Genomic DNA, 25,638 nt, shown 5'->3' with positions numbered 1-25,638 from the left:
ATATCAAGGTGTAATTCAACCCTAACCATTTTTGCCTTCCTATCTTGCTTTCAAATCGAAATCCCTTAAGTGCCTAATTATCTTAAGATTCTAGAAAACTTTTCATGAAATATTTGCAAGGCCGTGAGAGTCAACGCTGTCAACTTTCAAATCCGACATTCGGATCCCAAGCTCAAGACAATTGACCTAACACATTTTGAAAATGCTCCTAAAGTTCTATACCATTTTGATGCGGTTCTCAATTGTTCAGTTTCCAAGCCGATCATGGCTCCTCAATTGAATAAAATGGATAGTTCAGGAGGTGGCAGAAAATGATATTGGATAACATATTGCACAGTTTACATATTGAATAAATTGATTAATTTGCTTATTCTACTTTCAAGTATCCAAAATATCAAAGTCTCGATTGTACGCTGAATAAAATTATAACCAAGCTGAAGAAGGCAAAACCTGTGTTATTAAATTTGGAAGCATGTTTAACGGAAAACGTAGCATTGCAAACAGAGAAAGTGATGTAAAAGCCCTCGAAGGAGTCAAATTTCCTCCAAGAAAAGTGAGCATCCCAAACGATGTCACTGTCACAAGCACTGGAATGTTGTTTAGTATGAAACTGTTACACTACATAAGAAAAAAATCAAGTTAAGAATGGCGTTTAACAAGATTAACAGTGTCATGAATCACTTATGGTCGACAAATAGCCTTTAGAGAAGCTGATCCATTCAAAGATTATAAAAATAATAGGTAGGACAAAATTTTGAATCATTAATGCAATTAGTCTACTTCTGTAAAGCACAAGCAAATTGTAGTTGAACATTGAGTCATAAAATAGATGAATCAGGTTACGATACTATACATATTTATAGTCTTGCCCAAAGATAAATCAAATGCAGTACTATATAACAGCATAGAACTGGATATGCAAGTAATTCTATGTGCAAATATAGATGCATATGCAATCTTGGGGGTGGCCCAAAGTGCAATGGCTTTAAAAAAAAAGAAGTAATAATAGGTGAACATTTTTAATCGATACCATATATATATTTCAGTGTCATGCTAATTTTATATAGTCTTCTACACATGCACAGAAATTGTATATGATCTTGGGGAAAGAGCAAGATGGATTGATGAAATTACAAAGAAATCCATGTGAGTATCATCCATCCAGTAGCATAAGCACGTTGATAGACATCTAGAGTTTCCAGGGTTGAATCAATATCAGGATAGCCTTTATAAATATAGGTGGCTTGATGCCTTGACCCCAAGTCTTGCCATTGGCAGGGGCAGTCTTATTCCGAGGTAAACCAGAGAGGAATGACTGTCTTATTTATTTATTCCTATATATTGCTATTGAGGAAAAAGCCCTTTGCTTCACCCTACTCTTTCTTTTTCTTTTCCTGCCTTGACACTGCCTTCAACACCCAGAGACATTGACTAGGGGCTCTGGCTTGATAGAATTGGGCTCAAGCTCTCATCCTGGACCCTTACACTTCTAAAGAGAAGACTCAAGAAAAATCTCAAAAGTTCTGTCCGAAATCGCTTAGTGGCTTATCTTAGTCTTAGTACCGAGCTTACAACTAACCCTCTGGTTTGACTACCGAGCTTACAACTAGCTAACTGTCCCAAAGTCCATTCCATTATATAGATCTCACAAACGACGATCCAAAAGGAAGGTGAAAGTAGAAAGCATGTTGAAGGGAAAGGGAGAACGGGTCAATCTTGATATTATAACCCTTTCCTACAAAGAAGGCCACAAAGAGTACATTCTCGCTTGAGACCGAGACAACAAAATTTGATTATGCCTCACTTATTGTATATGCCGGGTCCATTTAGTCTCACTCTGCTTTCTCTTCCCCCGCTAACAGGCCCGAACCATCAAAGCCCTCTTGGTTATTTTCACATTGAAATTTATTGTTCACATTTGTGAGATCCATTTGTAGTCTCAAGGGCTCGATCCTACTGCCTCATCATTATGATTACATTTTTTGACATTATTCTTGGAATCCTGTGGAAATTGTAATGGACTTTTGTCACAGATTAACCGAACTCAAACTTTAGGGGTTTGGCACAATTTTGCAAGGACGTCATTCATTAATTTTCTTGTTATTATGTTTGCCTCAATAATATAAGATCTTAATTATTTTGTTGATTCCTCCACCAATTGAACGTCATTTACAATAAAACTTGAATTTGATGATATTGTCTTACCCATCTTCCAAATCCTAACCCTGATGCACCTACCCGTCCCACCCCCTCTAGCCTCCTCTTCCACTACTACCTAACCTCCTCCGCCACTACCTCTCTCTTGAGGGATAGATCTAGGACTTGAACTTTGGGAGGGCAAAAACACACATAACTTTTCGTTGGAAAAAAGTATTATAAAATTTTAAATTTTGATTTATACTAGCACAAAAAAGTGGATAATGTATGTTTTTATGAGTAACATGATAATTCATTTCAATAAGCGAAATTAAAATTTATGAACTCATTTTCAAGAATGTCATATAAAAAACAAAAAAAAATGACATATAAACAGAAAAGAATACCAACAAATAAGAACAACTAGAAGAATATAATTAACTCTAAACAATATTGAAATATAACAAATAACACATATAACAAATAGAATAGATCAATATTTGATAAAACTCGATTTAGAAACTATTTTTTAAATTTTGTAATGTACATAATTTGGGGGGGTGAATCTTTATAATTTTGAGGGTGAGAACTATTGAAATTTTGGGGGGGCGAATCCCCCCCCCCCCCCCCCCGGCGTCCGGCGGCTCCTCTAGACCCATCCTTGTCCCTCCTCCCATTCTGCTCCCCAACCTCCTAGCCACCCCCGACCTCTTCCCCTGCTAAATCAGAATTGCATGATAAGTGCTTCTAAATTGGCCTCCTGTGTTTGGGCATTGGTATGTGACCATCAGAATATAAGCACTGAGAACTCTAATTGGTTGTTTGCACTTCAATCTCTGGATGTTTGGATGCCCCATGAAATTGAATGAGTTCATTGATTGCAACTGGTCGAACACAAGCCAACCCCATCCTAACCATTAAGAAAACAAAAATTCCGTTCTCTATCTTCATTCCTATAGTCATCCTTTCCTTTCTGTTGCAATTTCTTCAAGATCATATACAACGACCCCAAGGTGCCAGGGTTTGGAGTCTAAAGCTCTTTGAAGAGATTTGTAATTAGTTTGGGTTTTTGTGCTTTAAATTTTATTTTTTTTAAGATAGATCTTGATGAATATAGAAAAGTCTCAAACTTTGTGTTTCATGAGTACAAAACCCCAAATTATGCTTAGTTTAATCTATGCTCCATGTGCTGAGCCGAAGTTTCCTGCACCAGGTGAGCAAAAACATGTCCCATAAGATCAATAGAGAAAGGGTTTTGTTTCTATTAACTTAACTTGAGTTGATACAGAGCTCTACATGTGCTAAGTTGAGATGAAAAATGGTGCTTTCCATACTGATAAGGATATATGTGCAGCACTAGTTTAGAAAATTCTTTTAATTGCTTTCTTAGGGCCATCACATTCCCTTTTGCAGCCTTGGCCGATTTGCTTTTCTGTCGCATTTGAATTCTAGCCTCTTGATGATTTTTATAATGAAAGGGGAGGAAGACAATGTCATGGTGAGGAGGGAATAAAGATCTTTTGCATTTTCTGTTAACATTTTGTTAACTGTGCATTTTTGTCCCAAACCATGTGAGTGTGAGTGGCATATTTTTAAAAGACGGGGTGAAGCCAAACCATAAGGTGGTAAAATGGAATTTGCCCATAAATATATTTGTAAGTATAGTTTGTTACACATCTTCAGCCATTAAACTTGGGATTTGCCTCCACTAATACTAAAACACTTTTCCCCTTTACCAGCATGTAATAGATAAGCCTTAAGTTTTAAGTCTAAATACCCCTCGCTTCAACACTCCATGGGAAAAAAAGAGAACAATTAATACCAGCCATGTTGACTAGGACCATAAAGGCATTGGATGACAATAAATTGAAGAATCTTTGAATTTTGGTATTATTCGGAGTTATGATTTAAAAAGATTTTGTATCTTTATTAGTAGTTTCCAATTCCATAGTTTCCTATTTATGAGTTTCCTAATTAGATGGTGCTTATGCCTACATATATGGCCTTTTATGTAGTAGTTTGGATACCTAGACTTTGATGATTAATGATTGGATGTTGAGTTTGATTTCTGAGAGACATTTTCGGAGTGAAATCCCTATTTATTCTTCTTGACTAAAAACCCTATTTTTTGGTTATGCCATTCTTCGTCTTTTGGTTCTACACCGCATGTCCTATAAGATGTTAAGTAACTAAAGCGAGTTCAGAACTCACTAATGCAAACGGGCAGGCACATCTACTAAAAATGTAATATTTCAGTCAATTGTAGAGAGTACAACAGTAAAGAAACTTATCACAAATTATGGTGCCATTTGCAAAATTTGTAGCGCCAAGAAGATGGTTTCCAAGATTATGATTCATGTCATACCGCTGACAGTAGCTGTGCTTTCTGGAACCATGAGAGTTCATCAAACCGGATGCTGTGAACTTTAGATTGGAAACTCTCCTCCCACGCATAACATCTGAATTAGTTTAGCATAAAATCAAAATAATCATTGTTAACAGCCTAAAGTAGTACATAAGCTTAAGTAAAACCTAGCAAAGATTAAACTATACTTCACAGTGTCCATGGCAGCCAAGATTTCATTCATCAGCCCAACTCTCTTATCAGTACGTTGCAATCCTTCCTTTGACAGTTTTCTCATTTTGCTTATGATAAATGTCTGTTCCCACAAGATAAATTAAATGTATAAGAGTTCTGAGCAAAAGAGTGGAAGATACAGTGACTACAGTAAAATAGTTATAAATCTTAAATTCATGGGCACTGAACAAAATAAAGAACAATGTTTCCTTAATATCTCCAAGATCTTGTGACATCTATCTCAATGCTCAAACATTAACTGCAATATTTCCTATGGTCCCTAAACTTAATCAGGTTTCAAAAGCATAGAACTAAAAGCACTCTGAGGTCTAAAAGTGACCCATTCTGCTCATCAATATAACTTTTGAATAAAAGAATCACATTTAGAGTAAGTTAAAATTGGCCATTGTGGACCAGTCAATGGACATCTGCTGCCAAAAAGAAAATTGGTTAGGAATAAGATTAAGCTTACTCTTTTAAGTCCTACAAAATGCTATTACATGTATGGGACTCTTCTGTAGTAGATGTTGATGAAAAGTGTGTCTGACTGTTCTGTCTCTACACAACACTTGTTTCTTCAATCTCAACACAGTGTACAACCATACTACAATAATTAAAGTCATCCATATTAAAACAAGTACTTTTAGCTCCAACCAAAGACGTATGCTGTACTCAGTGGGGGATGCAGAAATTGTGCAAGGGGGTGGGGGGGCTAAAGCAAAATTATTTAAATTTTAGAGGAATTGAAATAAGATTATATAGATTTTGGAAATCAGAATATTAATTTATTTTACAGAAACTCAAAAATGACATGAAAGTATGAGATTTGTCAAAGGTTTGGGGTGACTAAAATACTAATGTATTCTACAATTACTAAAAATTGCATAAAAAAAAAGATTTTTTTTTAAAATTTAGGATAGCAAAAGTAAAAAGTTTTAGATTTTGAAGGGTTGGAGTAAAACTATATATATTTTGAAGGGGCCAAAATACAAACTTCTTTTATAAATATTCAAAATTGCATGGCCAAAATGCAATTTTCCAAAAGTTTGGTTGGGTGGGGGTGGGGGGGGGAGGGGAGGGGAGGGCGGTGGTGGCCCCTATGGAGTATTACTACTATATCTGCCTTCAAAGACACCAGGGGTTCTTCCATAAAATAAACTGACAGTTGAATTTTGTAATAAGGCATTAAGGTTGAATATAGAGAGATAATAGAGATAATATTATCAGCTCAAATGAATAAATAAAGCAGATTTAGACGTAGAAAACAATTAAACTGAAGCATACAGAAGTATGATAATTTAGTAGATTGGATAATTGGACTTTAATTGAACTGTTTACTTCAAAACCGTGGACACACGCACACTACTCCTACCTCCTTTATTTCTTTTCTTTTTTCTATTATTTCTTTTAGAACCCCCCCAATATTTCATTTTGAGCCATGCCTAACTTTCATCTCTTTCTAAAATTTGTAGCTCCTTGATTTAAGAACACTCACACAAGCATGACTTTTGTTCCTTAAAATATTTTGAAATGTTAAATCATCAAAAATAGTATAATATCAGAAAAACATTCAAATAGATGAACAAGAGGAGTGCTTATGAAATTCTGGGTGCCTTCCTAGCTGCTGAGGCCATTTAACAACCATTCCCTAAACAGAATAGAATGGGAATAGAAAATGCTAAACACGGTCAACCAAAAAAGATGGTTAAGATTTTATTCAAAGTACATGGAATCCAAAAATTTTCAAAACACACACACACACACACACACAAAAAAAAAAAGAAGAAGAAGTCAGAAACAACATTAATAAGTAATGACAAGACTTGAAAGAAAAAGATCATCACATGCAACACACCATTAAGACAAAACCCATATGCAGCTTCAAAGCAGCAGGAAAAACTATGGTTACCTGTATGGGGAACATTAGAGCTAACATTAGGGAACCAGGAAGTGATGCAACACCCAATTGCTGATAAAGAAGAACCATAGCAATAATGATACGAAATGGAGCTGACCATAAACCATGAAGTTGTTGGCATATTTGCTGAACAAAGGACATACGAGTTTATAATTCAATCCAAGCAACTGCCAAAGACTACCAAAATATGCAGACATGATTGGTACCAAAATCAAGTATAGACCAAAGTCAGTCATATCATAAAATGCATACCTTGCAAATCAAAATTTCTAACTATAACGAGTCTGTATTATTGCAGATTGTCTTTAATTTTTTATATAAGTTGTACTATTGTAGATTTATAACCCTTGGTGGGGGACAGAAAATTGGACTTCATTTTAAAACTATAAGGTCAAAATTATTATTAATATTATTATTATTTTGTATTCAAAAGACAAGGGGACTAGAGCCCCTGATATTTTGTTTGAGAGACCAACTAGGTTCCGATTCCCAACTTAAAATAAAAAACAACGGACTGGAAAGAAAAAAATTACCAGCTGAATTTCAAAAAAATGAAAATCCAAGAATTTTTTTACTTGACACGTATACTTTCAGACATGGCATACTTGTTGCAGACACATTTCCCAAATAATGCAATTACATGTGAATCATCACTAGTTTTCTTCATACATACAGAGAAGTCCCATGAAAAGTTCTGACAATTGAGAATTGTCAACTTATTCTCTTTGGAAACAGTCATGGTGAAATTGATGATATCATAATATTATTCAGAATAGAAAGAGGACAAACCATTGTCTGACTTCCCAAAACTTCATCAAAATTTCATACTTGTAGTGTCCTCAAATAGAGTATAATATAAAAGCATAATGAATTTAGCATTGGGCATAATAAGGTTTATTTACATGTGAGGTTGTGTGCATGTGCATAATTATTAAAAATAGCATGCCTAAAGTGCATTAGCATCGGTTGTCATCAAATTTGTTATCTTTCAAATTGGCAAGACATCATAGAACTCCAAAAGAATCTACATTGAACATTACCAATATCACCAACCATAACAACTGATCAACATTTCATTGACATCTAAAAATGGGAAATGAAAATTCTTTGTGAGCTATATTTGACAGCATTTGGACAAGTGTCTGGGTCAGGCATCACAAAAGTTTGAAAAAGGGAAATATGATCAAGAAGTTTTCATGAGAAAACTAATAATATGACCATGGTTAATATCTATTCTGGCATTTGAAGGGCCCACAGTTTACGTAGAGTTTTATTTTCTTCCTCTTGTAAAAGAGATGCATTACTTATTTCAAGAGCGCCATTCTCACCAAAATAAATAAAATACCTATCACACAATTAGAATAATATACCAGCTGTTTTCTATCTTATACTTCTTCTCTTGGTCATTGACTTTTCTAAACTATATCATTCAGCCTCCTCCTTGAGCCAAAGTTTTTTACCAAAAATCAGAAAGTTTTAAACCTCAGGCATAAGACATGCTCAAGAATCCTGGTCTGTTCATATCAAAACCTAGAGAAAAATTGATAAATAGACATGCCAGATGATGTAAATTGAATAGAGAACAAACTTCTGCCACAAGCAGATTCATTCAAACTCTCCACCCAAGCCCTCGGTATGCTAGAAGAAACCCCTAATCCGATTATATAAATCTAGTTTTTATCCCCAAAATCTGATATGGTATGTAGTGTACTGATGGTTTTCTTGTATTTGTGGCCGCCCCGGGTCAAACAAGTAATGCTAATGCAGTAAAAGAAACATGTTAGGTGATACAAAAAACAACCAAAATTGAAAGAGAAATACAGAAATAAACCACATGCAGATCTGAACACTGTTATTGGAGAAAGAGAATTTACCAAAGTTGATCTTAGCCTGAAACCAACACGTAAAACATTTTGATAATACTGAGCTTCACAAAGCATTCCAACTGACTGAACCATGGAAAATCATCTAGTCAATGCAATGATCACAAACTACAAGTACAACTTCCATGATCAGTTGTACTCTAGGCATAAATCATCTTAGAAAAGAATGCTTATAGAAAGCAACTTCTTAAATCTTGTAGTAACAAAGATTAACAACGGCATTTTAATGTTCAGCATAGAGAACATTCAAAATAACATATTCAAGAATATGCAGTCCTAGAACTTTTTGCTCTCATCAGAAAACTGTGGAATGTGACTTCAATATTCAACAACATAAATAGAAGGACAGAATTAATAAATTGTGGAAGAGAATAAAAACTACAACCAATTTAGTTTCTATTTGATGGGGGTCTGGAAGGGGTTAGATTGCACAGTCAAAATAAAAGAAAGATAAAACCTCCAAAAACTTCTCCCAAGAAATTTTAAGTCCTCGGAAAGAGCCTGAGTTTCACTTAGTTCCCAAAAAAACGTCAAATATCATTAACGTCTGAATATAGATCTCTTTCTTCCCTTTCCTTTTTATTTTTCAACAAATGTCTCAGATTGTCTTCCCATTCATGTCTCATTGCCATTTTCGTATATCTTTTAGGGTGCATCTCCCATTTCAAGACTTAGACAGCTTCTGGCAACTTCAAATGAGTAATTGCTTTAAATATTTGAAACACCTAATTGTATGCCTTATGATGTTGAGTCTAAAAGATAATTGCAAGATACTATTCTTCCTCAAAATTTCAAGTTCAATCCAAGCCCATCCTATGGTCATGATATAAAAAGTTTAGACACTGTTTACTGGCCATCGAATTAGTACACAAGGCAAATCATTCACTCATTCACATTTGGATGAATGCCGTTCTTGTCACCAGAAAGGTCACTGGAAGGCTCAGTGTCCTAAACTTTTACATTGACAGAATTTTGGGCAGCAACAGAGATAGGTATCTTGGACATCTGTAGAGGATAGGTATCTTTGACAGAATTTTCAGCTACTGCCCCATCTGTAGAGGATCAATCCCAATTCATCTAATGATTTATCTCTCTCTTCACCTCTAGGTTTGTCTTCCGCATCTCACTCCACTTGGGTATTTGATTCAGGTGCTACACACCATATGGAAAATGATCCTTCTTTGCTTATTTCTATTTTCTCTCCTCATTCTTCTACTAATGTGATGGCTGTCAATGGCATCTCCACATCTTTGGCCGGTGTTGGTCCTGTTTCGAATGATTTCCTCTCTCTTTTTTATGTATATTGTATTTCCTAGTGGATTTTGAATTTACTTTCAATTAATAAATTTTGTGATGTTAGTTGAAATTAAATTAAAGAAGAAAAATGACCCAGATAATTAATACTAAACCCGTACATGTGATATCTCTAGAATGCCAAATGACATGTAATATTTATTAGTGATTATTTAATGAAATTAATAGCATGCAAAGGAGGAAAAAGAAAAAGAAATACTAAAGGAAGAGCAATTTACTCCCTTGAGAAAAATAAATATGAGATAAATCTGATACATATTTTTTTTAACATAAATACTTCATAAAAATAAGAAGGATAGAAATCATACCACCCCAACAAAGATTGAGAAGGCATAAATGTAGCCAACCCATGCTGGATCACCTCGTTCCATTGACTGTAATCAGTAGTATCATAAACTTTGTAGGCCAAATACAAACTATAAAGCTCAAATGGCATCCTTTGCATACATAAAAATGAGAAGTAAAGGGCGAACACAAGAGTGGGAAAAAAATAAACAAGATTTATAGTATTATAAAGAAATTATGAGCTTACCCAGTAAGTATATATTATAATTTCTTATTTCAGTGAATATTGACTTCATGAGCTCAACCTACTTTTTTCAATATATAAGTGTTCCTAACTGTGAATGATTTAATTGGCTACAAAACTATTTTTAGGTACATTTTTGCACAATCTTTTATAAGGGATTAATAAATAATAATAAAAAAAAAAAAGTAAAAAGAGGAGATGGACAAACATCCAAAAAGCATGTGTATCAATAAGATGATATGGAATTTTGAAAAATTGCTCAGAATTACAAGATCCATATTATATCTCAAAAAGCAAAGTGGAAGTGCTTCATATTGCATTATTGGTTGTGTTAGGATTAAAATGAATACTTTTAGGAAAGTATTAAGCACTATAAAATTTGATAAAAAAGCAAATTTTTAGGAACTAATTTTTTTGGTACAAATATAAATTATAGATTATAGTTACCCATGCCAATTCAACAAATTTGTTAATTCAGCAAATTAAATAGATTATTACAAAACATTTTTAGTTATTCGGATTTGAAAGTTTTTAATCAATTTTAATAGAATTTTGAATTTATAAAATATAAATAAATATGTCCTTATGGAGTTCGAATTTCCTGAAGTTGAAGATCTCAACTCCATAGATGAAGTTGGTGCATTGTGGGACCAATCTGTACTCATCACAATAATTTGAACCGTTCATCTCATATGATAAGTAAAGAAGAACATGCATGCAAAAAATTTGGTTGATCAAACGTAAGTAATCGCATATATATTATAACAAATGAACAGTCCATTCTAAAAAACATGTATGTCATATGGATAAAAACAATATAATGGTATGACAATCGATGTTGGATCAAATTGATTTTTTGCATGGATAATTTTCTCTGTTAGTTGTATGAGATGAACGGTTTAGATTACCGAAGTAGGTCCAAGTTTGTCCTATAATGGGTCAACTTCACAGTGAAGTTGCGATCTTCAACTTTAGCAAATCTAGACTCATCTTGATATTATTGATCAATTGATTTATAAGGCAATAGATCCAAATTTTCTTAAATTACAGACTTTCAACATGTATACAATAAAAGTAAATAAAAATTTAATTTTCTTAAATAGTAGTTATTCCAAAACTTTTATATTGAAAATTTATATAATAAAACTCATCACTTTTTGAAATGTCTATGAAATACAATTGGTTAGAATGTAGGATTAATCTTGCTTTCAATTCTGTTAATGTAGTTTGTTCACTTTCAACTTTCAACCCTTTTATAAGGCAATATTTTCAAGTTTTCTTAAATTTTATGGCCTTTCAACATGAATTATGTGTCGGGTTCTTTGATATATGCTAATTTTTCACTTTTCTTAAATAATTGTTATTCCAAAACTTTTATGTAGAAAATGAATTATACATTTCAAATTTAGAATTTAACAATTAATGTATCTTCTTAGTTCAAATACTAATATTTTACTATCAATTATTAAAACTATTTTTAATATTTTCTTTCAAATTAATAGGCCTCTCCTCCATAAAAAATAAATAATAATAAAAAAAAAACCCATATGTGATAATAAAATTTCATTTAAATATTTTAATGAGTCGAATTAAACTCAATACTAACATCCACTTTCCTAAATTGTAAAACCTAAATTTCTAGTAATTACTTGATAATTGGTTGTGCCCTAAATTCTAATTTTTGAACTCTCGTCTTTTTCTTCTACTTGTGATTTCTCTTTTCCAACAACTAGGTGATAGTAGTAGATGTGACAATAGCAGTGATGGCTGACGATGTCAAGCAATGGTACAGCCTTTTTCATCAGCGGCAGATTAAACCGGATTTCAAGAGTCTGGTGGTTTATCTGGGTTTTAGTAGTGGTTGGTTTGGTTTCAGCTGTGGGGGCTAGGATTGGTCAAAGGCATGAAAGGGTGTTTAATTTGCCTGGGATCAAATTGTGTCGTAAGTGCCTTAGGCACGAGTAATTTGCTAGTGTACAAATAAGTCAAAGGCCCTTTTATGGGCCTTGGATCACAAAGGAACAAAGATGGGATGCATCACTATGCATTTGAATGGTAAGACTAACCTGTAAGAGATGATTCAACAAAACTGGCCCAACAAACTGAGAAAGATCATCCCCAATCTACAAGATTGTTGAAGAATGATGAGTAAGACAACAAACATAATATAAGTGATTATCATACGAATCATAAGATTTTCAAAATATGAAGAAAAACAAAGAGCAAATTAATAAAAATTTCACCAAGGTTGACTATTTGTCCTAGGACAACTACATTGAAGAAATGTAATGCAAGCTCTAGCCATACTTTACAACAAAATTAAATAACCATAATGAATGCACATGATACGAGCTCTGTTAGTTTTTTTGGGTTGGCAAATTTGCGTGGACAAATCTTTGTATTGATTATTCACATGTTTTGTTATAGGTTCTACTTGTCTTGTTTAATCTGCTTTGATTTGATTTATATGATGTTTACATTGGACATACTCACTTGTGTTGTTGTGTTGAGTTTCTAACTTATTATGCAGGATTCATTTCGAAGAACAAACATGGTACACTGTCATGTATTGTTTCCCTTTCATTTGTATTTGAGAACACTTAGTCTACGTAAATATGTATTGGTATTTGGTTGAGTCAAGTTTTATCATAGAAAATGGAGATAACAATTTCAGGGGACAAAACTTTTTGTTAATGACTCAATTTCTGTTTGAAATGAGCATTGGTTGTTCAATTGTACTTTTGCAGATGCATGAGTGAGTTGTAAATGTGCCTGGAAGACTTAACAAAGCGAGATGGGGCACAAACAGTAGAGTGTCTCTCCTACTAGAAGAGCAACACCTTAGCCTAGGATAAAGAGCAATCGCTCAAAAGGTGGATCAATTGCTCAAGTTGTGGACTTCAACTCAATAAAACGTGAGCCCACATACATTGCTCAAATTACATTAGATAGTCGCTTGAGCGATGACACTATTCAGGTACCGTAGAAATGTTTACTGGTACTGTTGTTGTAGTGCCAAGCGATAGAGCTATTTATCATATTTATGACACCTTTTGAAGCTAAGATATTGATATTCTCTATAAAAATGTCTCCACGCGTGCCTATGAAGACAAAGCCGTACGGTGAAAAAACAAAGGTGGATTTCACAGGAACATGAGGTAAAGATGGATTTATGACACAACTTTAATTTGTCTTTCACTAGGAGTAGAGAAAATGTAATGAATGTTTCCCTACACGTGGATGGAAGGATGGGGTAAAGCCATCATGGAACATGGCACATGGAGTCATGAATCATGGAGTAAAATCTATGGAGTCATGAATAAAGCTTTTATTGTAGAATCTATGAAGTCCAAATGGCCTCGTCTTGGAGATTTGTGAGATGGACATTCTATATATATAGAGAGAGAGAGACAGAGAGAAAAGAAATGGAGGTTCTCTAGAAACTCGGTGAGAGAAACACATGATAAGGATACTCCACATTTACCTCTCCAAGCACTCAAAGGTTTTTCCAACCTCTCTATATTCTTCGAAGCGTTCATCTTTTAGAGAGGAGCTATGCCGAAATTCTTCCAATTCACCTCATCACCATTTGTAACAAAATTGAGGTGTCTTAGTTATTCTCCAAAGGCAACAAGAGTTGAAAGAGAAAATCATCGGAGTGCACCATTGATTGCCATTGGTTAGAGATGTTGCAACAAGGATCGAATTTTGCAAAATCCATGGAAGATGAGTTCACATTCAAGAAAAAGGGTTTCAAAGGCATGTGGGTTGTGGCTATAAGATTCGTTGTGTTTGGGAGGAAATGAGTTTTCGTGGACTACAAGAGTTCAAATGTGGTAAGTGCGTGCATCTGAGGTACTAGTTATAAGTCACTTAACTTCGGTCTTGTATTAATCTTTTGAATAGTGTATTATCTTAACCGGAAAGGTGTCTTTGGTTTTTCTATTAATCTTTTGTGCATTCATGTGGATGCTTTGATTTACTGTTTACTATCTTTCCTAACAATTATCATAGAAATTTCAATTGAATGGTATAATTACCATTGAAGCCTATTCACCTCCCTCCCCTTTAGGCTATTTACCTCATCCATTATGCAGTTTCAATTACCCCTCCAAGGGTCCTTGATCTTAATTTGTCGTTTTACTCCTGTTGGGTTGATATTCTGTTTGATTTTTGGCTGTTTCTGGTCCAGTCAGCTTGTGTTCTTCGGTTCTACCTATTGAAGGCTCCTCTATAAGGGTTAAAACCCTTCTAGCAGGGGATATTTGTCCTCTCTTTATTGATTGCTACTGTTGAGTTGATGTGTTGGTCTTATTTGGGTCTAAACTTGGTTGTTGAGCTAGTTCTGTGTTTATATTGGTGATTGTGGGTGTGGGTATTGGCTGTTTGCAAGTCTGGTTGATCATTATGGTTGAGATTGAGGCTAAGGCTATAACTATGGGTAAAGATGATGACATGCCTAAATCTATCACTACAAAGAAATTGAATGGTGCTAATTATTTGGCTTGGGCCCATGCTGTCAAGATTTTCTTATGAGGTAAGAAGAAGTCCCGCTATATTAGTGAACTCCCTCCTCCTACTGATGATAAGGATTATGATGATTGGTGTTGTGAGGATTCTTGTGTGATGGGTTGGATTTAGCATAGTCTGGAACCACAGGTTGCTACTACCGTGGAATTTTGTGATACCTCTAAGGCCATTTGGGACTCCCTTGCTGAGTCTTTTTCAAATCAAAGTAATGTCTCTCGGGTCTACGAGTTATATGAACAGATTTTTGCTATGCGTCAATCTGGCCGGTCTCTCCCTGATTATTTTAGTAGTCTCAAGACTTTGTGGGATCAGTTACTGCAGCATCGACCTTTCACTACTGATGTGACCACCCAGAAACAACATTGGGAGGAGTTTATGATGGCTTCTTTACTTTCTGGCTTAGATCTTGAGTTGCGAGGGTTCAAAGATCAGATTCTTGCCAGTGACACTCTACCTTCAGCTGCCAATGCCTATTCTAGGCTGTTACGCTCTTCATTGGGACAAGCACAATCCACTGCTGGGTCCTCTTCTTTATCATCTTCTGCATTGGTTTCTAGTAGTGGTGATCATGGGCCTACTCGCGGGGGTTTTCATAGTTCTTCTGGTTCCCGGAACTCTTCTTCTGGTTCACGGGGCTCTCGTGAAGGTGGTTCTCGTAGTGGTGGCTCACGTGGTGGTTTCCGTGGTGGAAGTAGTAGTGGACCTGGTTCTCGTATACGTGGCGATCGCAAGTGTACTCATTGTGGTTCCCAAGGTCATACTGAACCTTGGTGTTGGCAAAAGTATGGCAGACCTAATCATGTCCATCAGGTTATGGATGTCCCCTCCTCACAGTCTTCCTTGTTGTCTATTGGCTCGGATGCTTCTCCTGTTACTTCGCATGAGACACTCACTACTCAAATTAGTGAGCTTACTGCCCTTGTCCAGTCTCTCCGGCCTAGTCTACCTTCTTCCTCTACTGCTACCATGGCTAGTTCAGGTAATATTGCATGTGTGGCTAAGTCCTCTCAGCCTTGGCTCCTAGACTCTAGTGCTAGTTCTCATGTCTCTGGTAATTCCTCTCTTTTTGATGTTGATCATACCACTATACTTGCTGATGGATCTTCTCGGCCTGTCTGTGGTCAAGGTCCTCTTCATCCCACTCCATCCATGTCCTTACCTTCTGGTCTTTATGTTCCTAAATTTCCATTTAATTTGCTTTCTGTTAGCCAATTGACTCAAACTCTCCATTGTTTGATAACCTTTTCTCCTACTTCATGTGTTTTGCAGGACCTCCAGACCAAGAGGATGATTGGTTCGGGGCATGAGAAGGATGGCTTATACTTTTTGGACGCTGAGACGTCTCCTCCTCCATCTGCTATGTTGAGTGCTAGTGTATCTCCTCTTCAGTGGCATTTTCGCTTGGGTCATCCCTCCTTAACCAAGCTCAAGTTAGTTGTTCCGGGTTTGAGTCATGTTTCTCAGATTGAGTATGAAGCCTGTCAATTTGGGAAGCATCATCGTAGTTCTTTTCCTCGTCGTAGTGTTAGTCGTGTGTCTGAGTCTTTTGCTCTTGTCCATACAGATATTTGGGGTCCTTCTAGAACTCCCACTGTTAATGGGTTCTTTTATTTTGTTATTTTTGTGGATGATTACTCTCGGATGACTTGGTTGTTTTTAATGAAACAAAGATCTAATTTGCCTTCCATCATCTCTAAGTTTTATAATGAAATCTTTACTGAATTTGGCAAACGTATTAAGATATTTCGATCTGATAATGCCTTAGAATATGTGCAATCTATTGTAACTACCTTTTGTGATGCTCATGGTATTATTCATCAACCTAGTTGTCCTCATACATTCCCACAAAATGGTGTTGCAGAACGGAAACACCGCCATTTGCTAGATGTTGCTCGCACCCTGATGTTTAATATGCATGTCCCCAAACAGTTTTAGGGCGATGCTGTTCTCACTGCTTGTTTGCTTATCAATCGCATGCCCTCTAGTGAAAATGTAAAATGGAGAAATTAGGGTTGAAAGTTAGCTTATCAATCGCATGCCCTCTAGTGAAAATGTAAAATGGAGAAATTAGGGTTGAAAGTTAGGAGGAAGAAGAAGAAGAGAGAACTTTTGTATATATTGAAACCAATTAATTCACTCAACTTTACATCACTCAAATATATATAAAAAACCTAAAGTAGCAATATGACCATCGTACCCTCAACTTAAGTAAATATTAACAAGAGAACAAAAATAACTAAAAGAACTATTCTAACAGGTATCAGAGAAAGCCAGAAAGCCCACTCATTTTTTGTCGAACAACCAGAGTGAGATCTTATATATTTTGTAATGGAGTAGACTAGAGAGCCTTCTCAATTAGAAATTTTTTTGAACATTAATGATGAAGAGGTCTCTATGCTAGCCCAAGAGACGGTATTCAAAGAAGCCGGATGTTTCATATGGTGAGAAAGAGGATTCAATTTGTGAGCCTATGTTCCAAGTATAAAGAGTGTCTTAAACTAAAACGGTGTAATGACTAGGGAAAATATGAACTTTTAATTAATGTAATTGAGCCCCAATTAAGTTTAATTAATTGTAATTAAGCCCTTGAGTTTTTCTATTCACTTCAATTTAGACCTTCGTCTGTTAATATTATGTGCATCTGATTGTCTCAGTTTGTGTGCACTGATTCCCAAGCTGACCCGAGACTCGAGGGATAGACCCTTTGGGCCCAGTGTATGATGTTAATATGACCATAGGGTCAATCCTGTTAAATTATAATTTAATTACTTGTTGAGAAGCAGTGCGACGATTGCCTCAATTTGTGTGCATCCAGACCCGAATTGACACAAGACCGACAGATGGACTCATCGGGGCTGGCATTATATGTTTTAATATTAATTCAGTGTTATCAATTAATCTAGGAGGTATTATGGTAAATTAGGAATCCCAATGCACGTATCGCCTTGTTTGCGCGCATGTGGGCTCGATCCAATTTGAGATTCAAAATATGAACTCTGCGGACCCCATATTTATTATTTCTATGTTATTAGTTTGTATTTTATTGTTATTAGTAGACCTTGAGAATTTCACGAATTTCTAGTCCAGAAAACGTACATTTTCTGGGTTCGAAACTATACAAATTTGAGCTAGAGGGAGAAAGTCCAAAACCCTTAAACAACGCAGAATACATAATTTTTGGGGTCCTAGAGGAGCCTCAACAGCAGCCCACTCTCTCTCCTCGCATGTGTTCTTACTTTACCTCTTTTATGGACTTCTATTATTTCTTACAAAAGTTGGTACCTTTCTTACACATGCACAAGAGAGGAAATGTTTGCAAGAGTTGTGCTAACTAGGATTATATGTATATAAGATTGGTTATATGTATATAATTATATTGAATTCAAAATGAAAGGCGTAGATGCATTTCTTCTATCAAGATCAAGTTAGGACCTTTGGAGTAAGTTTTATTTAAAATTAATCAAGAAGCTAATTGGTCATCATTCGAAAGGGGTTGTGTAGGGATTGGAAGAGAAGGAAAACATTTCATTTTCCTTCCTCCTCCTCTCTCTCTCTCTCTCTCTCTCTCTCTCTCTCTCTCTCTCTCTCTCTGTGCGACAAAGGCAGTTGAGGCGGTGTTTGAGAAATTAGGGTCAATGATTTGTAGGATTGAGTTTTTGGTAATGTTACATAAGGAGAGAATTGTAATTAAAAAAACAAAAAGGAAATGAGGGGTGGAAGGAATTAAATTTGTGGTGTAAATAGAAGCACCCATAAGATACGTATCAAATTGTAAGACACTAACCCTCCAAGACACACATGGATAGCATCTACTAATTTTCTAATTGAAGTCCATTCTCTGTCAAAAAAAAATCTTACTGGTAAGATTTCTTTATTATAGAACAAGAACTAGGCCATTTTCAACACTTCGGTATTCTTGGAAAAAACACTATATAATATTTACTACTTACTGGAAAATATGCTGGCATCCCTCTCTGGACAAACATGCTCTCCTCCAAGAAGTGCTTCATACTTGGTGTCGATAAGAGGGTCATTCCGTATTGGGACGTACCCCGGATAAGGATCCAATTGAGGAATGTAAACAAAAAGAAACACTCCAAACAGAACCTGCACTAGAACAAAAATTACATACCAATATCAGAGAGATTTTCTTTAGAGTGACTTAAAAATAAAACCAGAAACTTTAAAATCCAGACCATTTTGGTTTGAAAAATGTTATGCTTCCATACAATGCAGTCATCCTGATTTGGCATCAGCCTTCTGGATTTAAATTTTAGTGTCTAACAAGTATTGGCCAGTTTGTGTCAGCAAGAGATAATGAATCCCATGAGCCTAGAAGGATCAACATAGATACAAAAGCAACAAACCTGAATGAAAAGTGTGATGAGGTACATATGCAGCACAGATCTGCACAAATAAATACAATTATGAGTATGCATAAGCCACTGAAAGTTACAAAAGAGGAATTCCACACCAAAGCCACATGCATCCTAACCAAATAGTTCTTTAATTTTATATGCCAAAGCACAAGGATTGATTTTGTTTCTGATCTGACATTTTGATCAACTTGGGGAAGGAAAGAGCTTGAAAACTTAAGGGAAATGGAAATAAGTTTTGGAAATGCACAAAATAGAACAAGTGAGCAATCTAGGAGTAGTTTTTCAATCAGTAAATGAATTTCAAGCACAATACATAGGTACCAACAACAAAGGATTACAAATTTATTAAAAGTATACTGACCCTGTGTAGAAATCTGTAACTGAAAGAATGAGATTGAGCATCACAGCATCCCCCATATGCAGCTCCAAACCGAACATACCACCGGAACTCTCTGATGTAGATTCCAGTTTCTATTCCAAGCATAACCAACATGGAGCACCAAGCAAGAGCCACAATGATCAATGAAACCATCTGTAAGAGATAAGACATTATTTTACAAATAAAGTTGCATTAAACCATCACATCGCCTAAACAATTTATAATCTACATGCCATTAAAAATAAAATAAATAAATAAATAAATAAATAAAAAAACTGGGATAGACATTCCAACTAACATTGCAATTCATTAATGAGAAAATAAATAAAATAAATGATATTAATAACAACAATAAAAAAGGCGACCTAGTGCATGAGACTCTTGCTACAACAAGGTGGGAAGGGTAAGACGTCCACAGCCTTACTCCCATTTCTAAACTATTTCGACGACTCAAACTCACGACACCTTTTAATGCCAAAAGCAAAGTGCAAACCAAATTTTGATGTCATTACATTAGAAAACCTACAAACCAAAACTTAATTTTAAAAGCATGCTAAGCATTAAAGGAAGTCCTATCAAGCAAACTTCATCTCTAAATAAAAGAACACCCTATTTTGGTACTCATATACTTCAAAACATGATTGTAGTTGGAACCTGTTATTGTCCAGAGGTACCCATTACATACCCAAGTTGAACACTCAAGAAGCAAAAAAAAAAAAAAAAAAGAAACATGTTTCGTCTCGTGTATCCAATGTGATGTGGTACAGGTATGGCATTTTTTTTAAGTACACGTGCTTCATATAGGGGGTACTAATGACAAGCTTTACTGTTGGGCCAAGCAGTCCTTAAAAACAACAACAACAACAACAATAATAATAATAATAATAATAAAGTGTGTCTTATTTCAAAGTTGTGACTTTTACTTTTACTCTTTTTGTCTCTTTGGTAAGTGTGAGAATGAAGTGATCATCTGATCTAAGAATAATTTCTACAGTCAGTTTGTCATTTTGAAATTGAGCACAGAAAATTTGAAAACAGAAGGGAAAAAAGAAAAAGAAAAATGTTCAGCTTATTCATGGTTGCCAAGACATTATAGATCAGCTTTAGTCTCTCTTTACCAAAATAGCAAAAATTAGAAACTAAGGCACCACAATGACCAAAGGCAAATGTCAATCAGTAACAGCCAAGATCCCATATAAGGGAAAAAGAGAAGCATAAAAAAAAGGATCATCGATATAAAAAGTTATCGCAAAATAAATTTAGATATCTAACAACCAATGTCTTTAAATTGTCCAAAACCAATATCAAAGAGCATAATTCCTTTTCCTCTCATTCTAATCATAATAACTCTCCTTCAGCAATAGCATCACACTCCTAAATCCTTATAAGCCTCAACTTCAGTTTATATGTGAAATGAAGCATTCCATCCAATCCTTTAATCCCTAAAAACATCTTTTTGCACAAAAGAAGAGTATGGAATTTTTATAAAAGATAGATGCATGAGATGTACAGTACATAACTGGGAAGAACATGCAATCTATATGCAATGCCATTGGGGGGCAATACCTAATCACGTTTAGAAGATCGTGATAGAAGAAAAGCCAGTAATGGAGTGCCCTTTAATTGAGGTAAATGCAAGACCAAAATGCTATTTAGTGACTCTCTCGTCTCTAAAGATTTAAACCAAGCTATCATATCATATCTTCACAATACTATGTTCTTGTTTCTTGAATGCTTAAGATTAATGCAGATAAACTCAGCCACCACAAATTTTGATACTTCAGAATCAAGATTCCCTGACCCTTCCTCCCACAAACCCCCATTTGGAGCTAGGCATTGCATCAGCCATGTAAAATCATCTTGAGAATGCAAACTATGTCTCAAATGTAAATGTAAATGTCCATGAGGATGGCTAACTGAATCTTACTTGGCGTTGTAATGTTTTGAATTGTAAGCGCGGAAAAAAGATTGAAGGAAGTAACATTGTAAATCATGAACAAGATTTACATGGAGAAAAAGATTTTTTTCCTAGAAGAACTGTATTCACTAGGACTTACTTCACTTTAAAGCCCAAGTTCAGCTTTATTTGCTTTTAGAACCAAATACACATGAATGCTCTTCCATGGCAGATATTTTCATACTAAAAAATTACTCTCAACGTCTTAGGCAAATGTCTAACTTCGGCTGTCAATTAGCTGCACATTTATGGATGCCTCATAAGCTTGCATGTTGAAACACATAGGAGCCAAGATTACACATTTAACTAGTTAGATGCATTTAAAAGACAAGAAAAGTAACTATAAAATCCAGATCGCATATTATTCAAAGTAAAGGAATGTTAGAATCGAAAGAAAATTGTAAATAGAAACTGCATGATAGTAAACAACGAACCTCGAAGGGAGCAAGACCTGTCTGTCCTTCCAAATTAAACAATGAAATGCCCATAACCAGTCTAAACAAAGGCTCAGCAGCACAATAACCAGCCAAGAGACCCAACACATAATTGTAGTATTTTGATCTGAGTTGGTACCTCTGGACTTTGAGATCATTTCTAATTAGCCGAATTCGGTAGAAGCACAGGCCCAGAAGAACCAAATGAGATATACAAACCACAACAGAGTCAATGCCACATGGTGTATAAGCACCAAAAGCATGTCACTGTTGCCCAAATCCCACCTTTAACTGGCTGACAATACCAAACCAAAGGCTCAAAACCCATTTTTAATTATGTTCACCGCCAAAATTATTATTATTTTTCTTTGTAATACAGACACAAATAATTTTAAGTAGTAGAGTATTTAGGTATTTGATTGGGTGTTCTGTTCATCCAATCCTTCCAGAAATAACTCCCTGCACCTCTGCTCTGCAGTAATAGCAAACCATAAAGTCTTGAAATTAATTAATAAAAAAAGAAGAAGTCATATATATGCATATTAAAAATCAAACTTGTAACTCCACTGGCATAAATTGAACTCTACTTGGAACTAAAACAAACAAACAGGCATTGGTATCCACTTGACCCTCCCTTCTTTTGGTTTCCAAAAAAAGTTAGAAAACAGAAGAGAATACAAGAGAGTAAAACTCTATTGAAATATTTTCTGTTGTTTTTGGTTTCAGAAAATGGATATACAACAAACATGGAGATACAAACACACTCACTCAAAACAGCAACTGTCCAAAATGGAAATGTTGATCATTTGGGTACTGATATGGGTCTTAAAGCACTCAAAAATTCAAAACCCATGTTTTCTCTACAACCAAACAGAAACATGAAGAACAGTGAGCAAGAGAAAATACCTCTGAAACATTGCAACTTTAAGACTAGTAGATTGTTGTTAGCACCATAAATCTGCAATTTTTATTATTATTTATTATTTATATAATTGCAGGACATGTGGCATCCTCCTACTCATTTGGAGGTTATGAGAAGTTATGAAGGCATGGAGAGTTATGTGGCATTATGGGAATGAAGATGGAAGAGTTGGTAGTTTTAGGTGGTTATTGGGTAGTTATTGCTGGAAGTTTTTTCCTACAAATATTTGTCTTTAAATAGCCATTCATGGCTACATTGTAAAGGACCCAGAATTCAAATCAAAGACAATTGATTTCTATTTTTCTTGTCATTTTCCTTATCTTAGGAGTAGTTTAATATAGATTTCATTTATTTTCAGCATTTTCTTTTCGAAACATTTTATGCACTTCCTTTTCGAAGCATAGGAGTATAGGTAAGTAATTATTACTTTGATTGTTCACTCAATCGTCTTTCTCCGTCCCTCTTTCTTCTTTTACTTTATGTTTTCTCTACACTTGACAATTTTGAAGTCGTCTTCATTGAGGCAAAAGAACCGTCAACGCAATCGCTTGACAATTGGCTTGAATTTAATCTGCAAGGATTTTTCAATCCTTACTGGCACGCTCACATTTATAACAATTTCCTTCGAAGGAAAAATAAGCCAACAATTTTTAGCACGCCCAGTGGGACGTCAAGTGTAATAAATGAAAAATGAATTGGATTTGTCCATTTCAAATAGCCTAGATGAAATTTATTGGCGTAAACCGGGAGTCCCGTGCTAGTTCCGTAAGTTTTCACAACTTACATCGGTCCCTCCCAGGGTGTTCGACATGTTCCCCGGGCCTTCTCGTGACTGTTACACGATTTTGGGCCCCGACGGCTTATTTTCGAGCTTAAGTGTGAAAAAAATGCATTTTTTTATTTAGTTCTCAAACCGAGAGTCCCGTGCTAGTTCCGTAAGTCTTCGCAACTTACCTTGGACCCTCTCGAGGTGTTCGGGGCATTTCCCAGTCTTTCTCGTGACTGTTGCACGGTTTTGGCCCCCCCGGTTGTCCTATTTCCAAGCTTAAGTGTGGAAAAAGTGTCTCTTTCCAACTTAGTTTTCAAACCGGGAGTCCCGTGCTAGTTCCGTAAGTTTTCACAACTCGCGTTGGTCACTTCCGACGTGTTTGATGTGTTCCCGGCCCTTCTTGCGACTGTTACATGATTTTGGCCCCCCGATGGCCTACTTCCAAGCTTAAGTGTTAGAAAAGTGTATTTTCTGACCTAATTTTCAAATCGGGAGTCCCGTACTTGTTCGTTAAGTTTTCACAACTCAGATTGGTCCCTGCTGAGATGTTCGAGGTGTTCCCCAGGCCTTCTCGTCACTATTACACGATTTTGGCCCGCCGAGGACTATTCTCAAGCTTAAGTGTGAAAATAGTACCTTTTCCGACCTAGTTTTCAAACCAGAAGTCCCGCGCTAGTTCCTTAAGTTTCCACAACTTACATTGGTTTCTCCCGAGGTGTTGGAGGGGTTCCATGGGCTTTCTCGGGACTGTTACAGGATTTTTGGGGGCCCTCGATGGCCTATTTTCAAACTTAAGTGTTTAGGAAATGCATTTTTTGACTTAGTTTTTAAATCGGGAGTGCCATGCAAGTTCCGTAAGTTTTCACAACTCTCGTTGGTCCGTCCCTAGGTGTTTGAGGTGTTCCCTAGACCTTCTCTTGACTGTCACACGATTTTGGCCCCCCGATGGACTACTTTCAAGCTTAGGTGCGAGAAAAGGGCCGTTTCGGACTAAGTTTTCAAACCGGGAGTCCCGTGCTAGTTCCCTAAGTTTTCACAACTTACATTGGTCCCTCCCGGGGTGTTTGACGTGTTCCCCGGGCCTTCTCGTGACTGTTACACGATTTTGGCCCCCGACGGCTTATTTTCAAGCTTAAGTGTGAAAAAAGTGCATTTTTTGATTTAGTTCTCAAACCGAGAGTCCCGTGCTAGTTCCGTAAGTCTCCGCAACTTACCTTGGACCCTTCCAAGGTGTTTGGGGCATTTCCCGGCCCTTCTCGTGACTGTTACACGGTTTTGGCCCCCCCGGTGGTCCTATTTCCAAGCTTTAGTGTGGAAAAAGTGTCTCTCTCCAACTTAGTTTTCAAACCGGGGGTCCCGTGCTAGTTCCGTAAGTTTTCACAACTCGTGTTGGTCACTCCCGAGGTGTTTGAGGTGCTCCTGGCCCTTCTTGCGACTGTTACATGATTTTGGCCCCCCGATGGCCTACTTACAAGCTTAAATGTTAGAAAAGTGTATTTTCCGACCTAGTTTTCAAATCGGGAGTCCCGTGCCTGTTCGTTAAGTTTTCACAACTCAAATTGGTCCCTCCTGAGAAGTTCGAGGTGTTCCCCGGGCCTTCTCGTGACTGTTACAGGATTTCGGCCTGCCGAGGACTATTCTAAAGCTTAAGTGTGAAAATAGTACATTTTCCGACCTAGTTTTCAAACCCGAAGTCCCGCGCTAGTTCCGTAAGTTTCCACAACTTGCAATGGTTTCTCCCGAAGTGTTGGCCGTGTTCCATGGGCCTTCTCGGGACTGTTATTGGATTTTGGGGGGCCCCCGATGGCCTATTTTCAAACTTAAGTGTTTAGGAAATGCATTTTTTTACTTAGTTTTCAAACCGGGAGTCCCATGCGAGTTCCGTAAGTTTCCATAACTCGCGTTGGTCC

The 25,638-nt window shown here is 36.1% G+C and overlaps 1 protein-coding gene across 6 annotated transcripts in view; it reads right to left on the bottom strand.

Moving 5' to 3' along the window:
* Window positions 1-302: 302 nt before the first annotated feature.
* The window catches only part of LOC145789057 (ABC transporter C family member 12-like), a 73,121-nt gene continuing 47,785 nt past the window's right edge, over window positions 303-25,638 (bottom strand). Inside the window, exons 3-14 of one of the 6 annotated variants that reach the window (XM_082909614.1) lie at window positions 22,038-22,509; window positions 19,629-19,799; window positions 19,256-19,295; window positions 19,085-19,168; window positions 18,839-18,995; window positions 12,425-12,481; window positions 10,138-10,203; window positions 8,507-8,581; window positions 6,570-6,758; window positions 4,690-4,796; window positions 4,502-4,595; window positions 303-618 (exon numbers count right to left, since the gene is read on the bottom strand). In XM_082909614.1, coding sequence (XP_082765740.1) covers window positions 424-618; window positions 4,502-4,595; window positions 4,690-4,796; window positions 6,570-6,758; window positions 8,507-8,581; window positions 10,138-10,203; window positions 12,425-12,481; window positions 18,839-18,995; window positions 19,085-19,128 — 984 coding nt within the window. In that variant the 5' untranslated portion in view covers window positions 19,129-19,168; window positions 19,256-19,295; window positions 19,629-19,799; window positions 22,038-22,509 and the 3' untranslated portion in view covers window positions 303-423. Of the gene's footprint in view, window positions 619-2,817; window positions 4,596-4,689; window positions 4,797-6,569; window positions 6,759-8,506; window positions 8,582-10,137; window positions 10,204-12,424; window positions 12,482-18,838; window positions 18,996-19,084; window positions 19,169-19,255; window positions 19,296-19,628; window positions 19,800-22,037; window positions 22,510-25,638 lie in introns of those variants that run through there. The other 5 variants (XM_082909615.1, XM_082909617.1, XM_082909620.1 and 2 more) reach the window with 5 other exon arrangements.

This window comes from Camellia sinensis, chromosome 15 (assembly GCF_055761805.1).
Source record: "Camellia sinensis isolate YWXY chromosome 15, ASM5576180v1, whole genome shotgun sequence".
NCBI lineage: Eukaryota > Viridiplantae > Streptophyta > Magnoliopsida > Ericales > Theaceae > Camellia > Camellia sinensis.
This window is presented reverse-complemented; position numbering and strand designations above follow the sequence as displayed.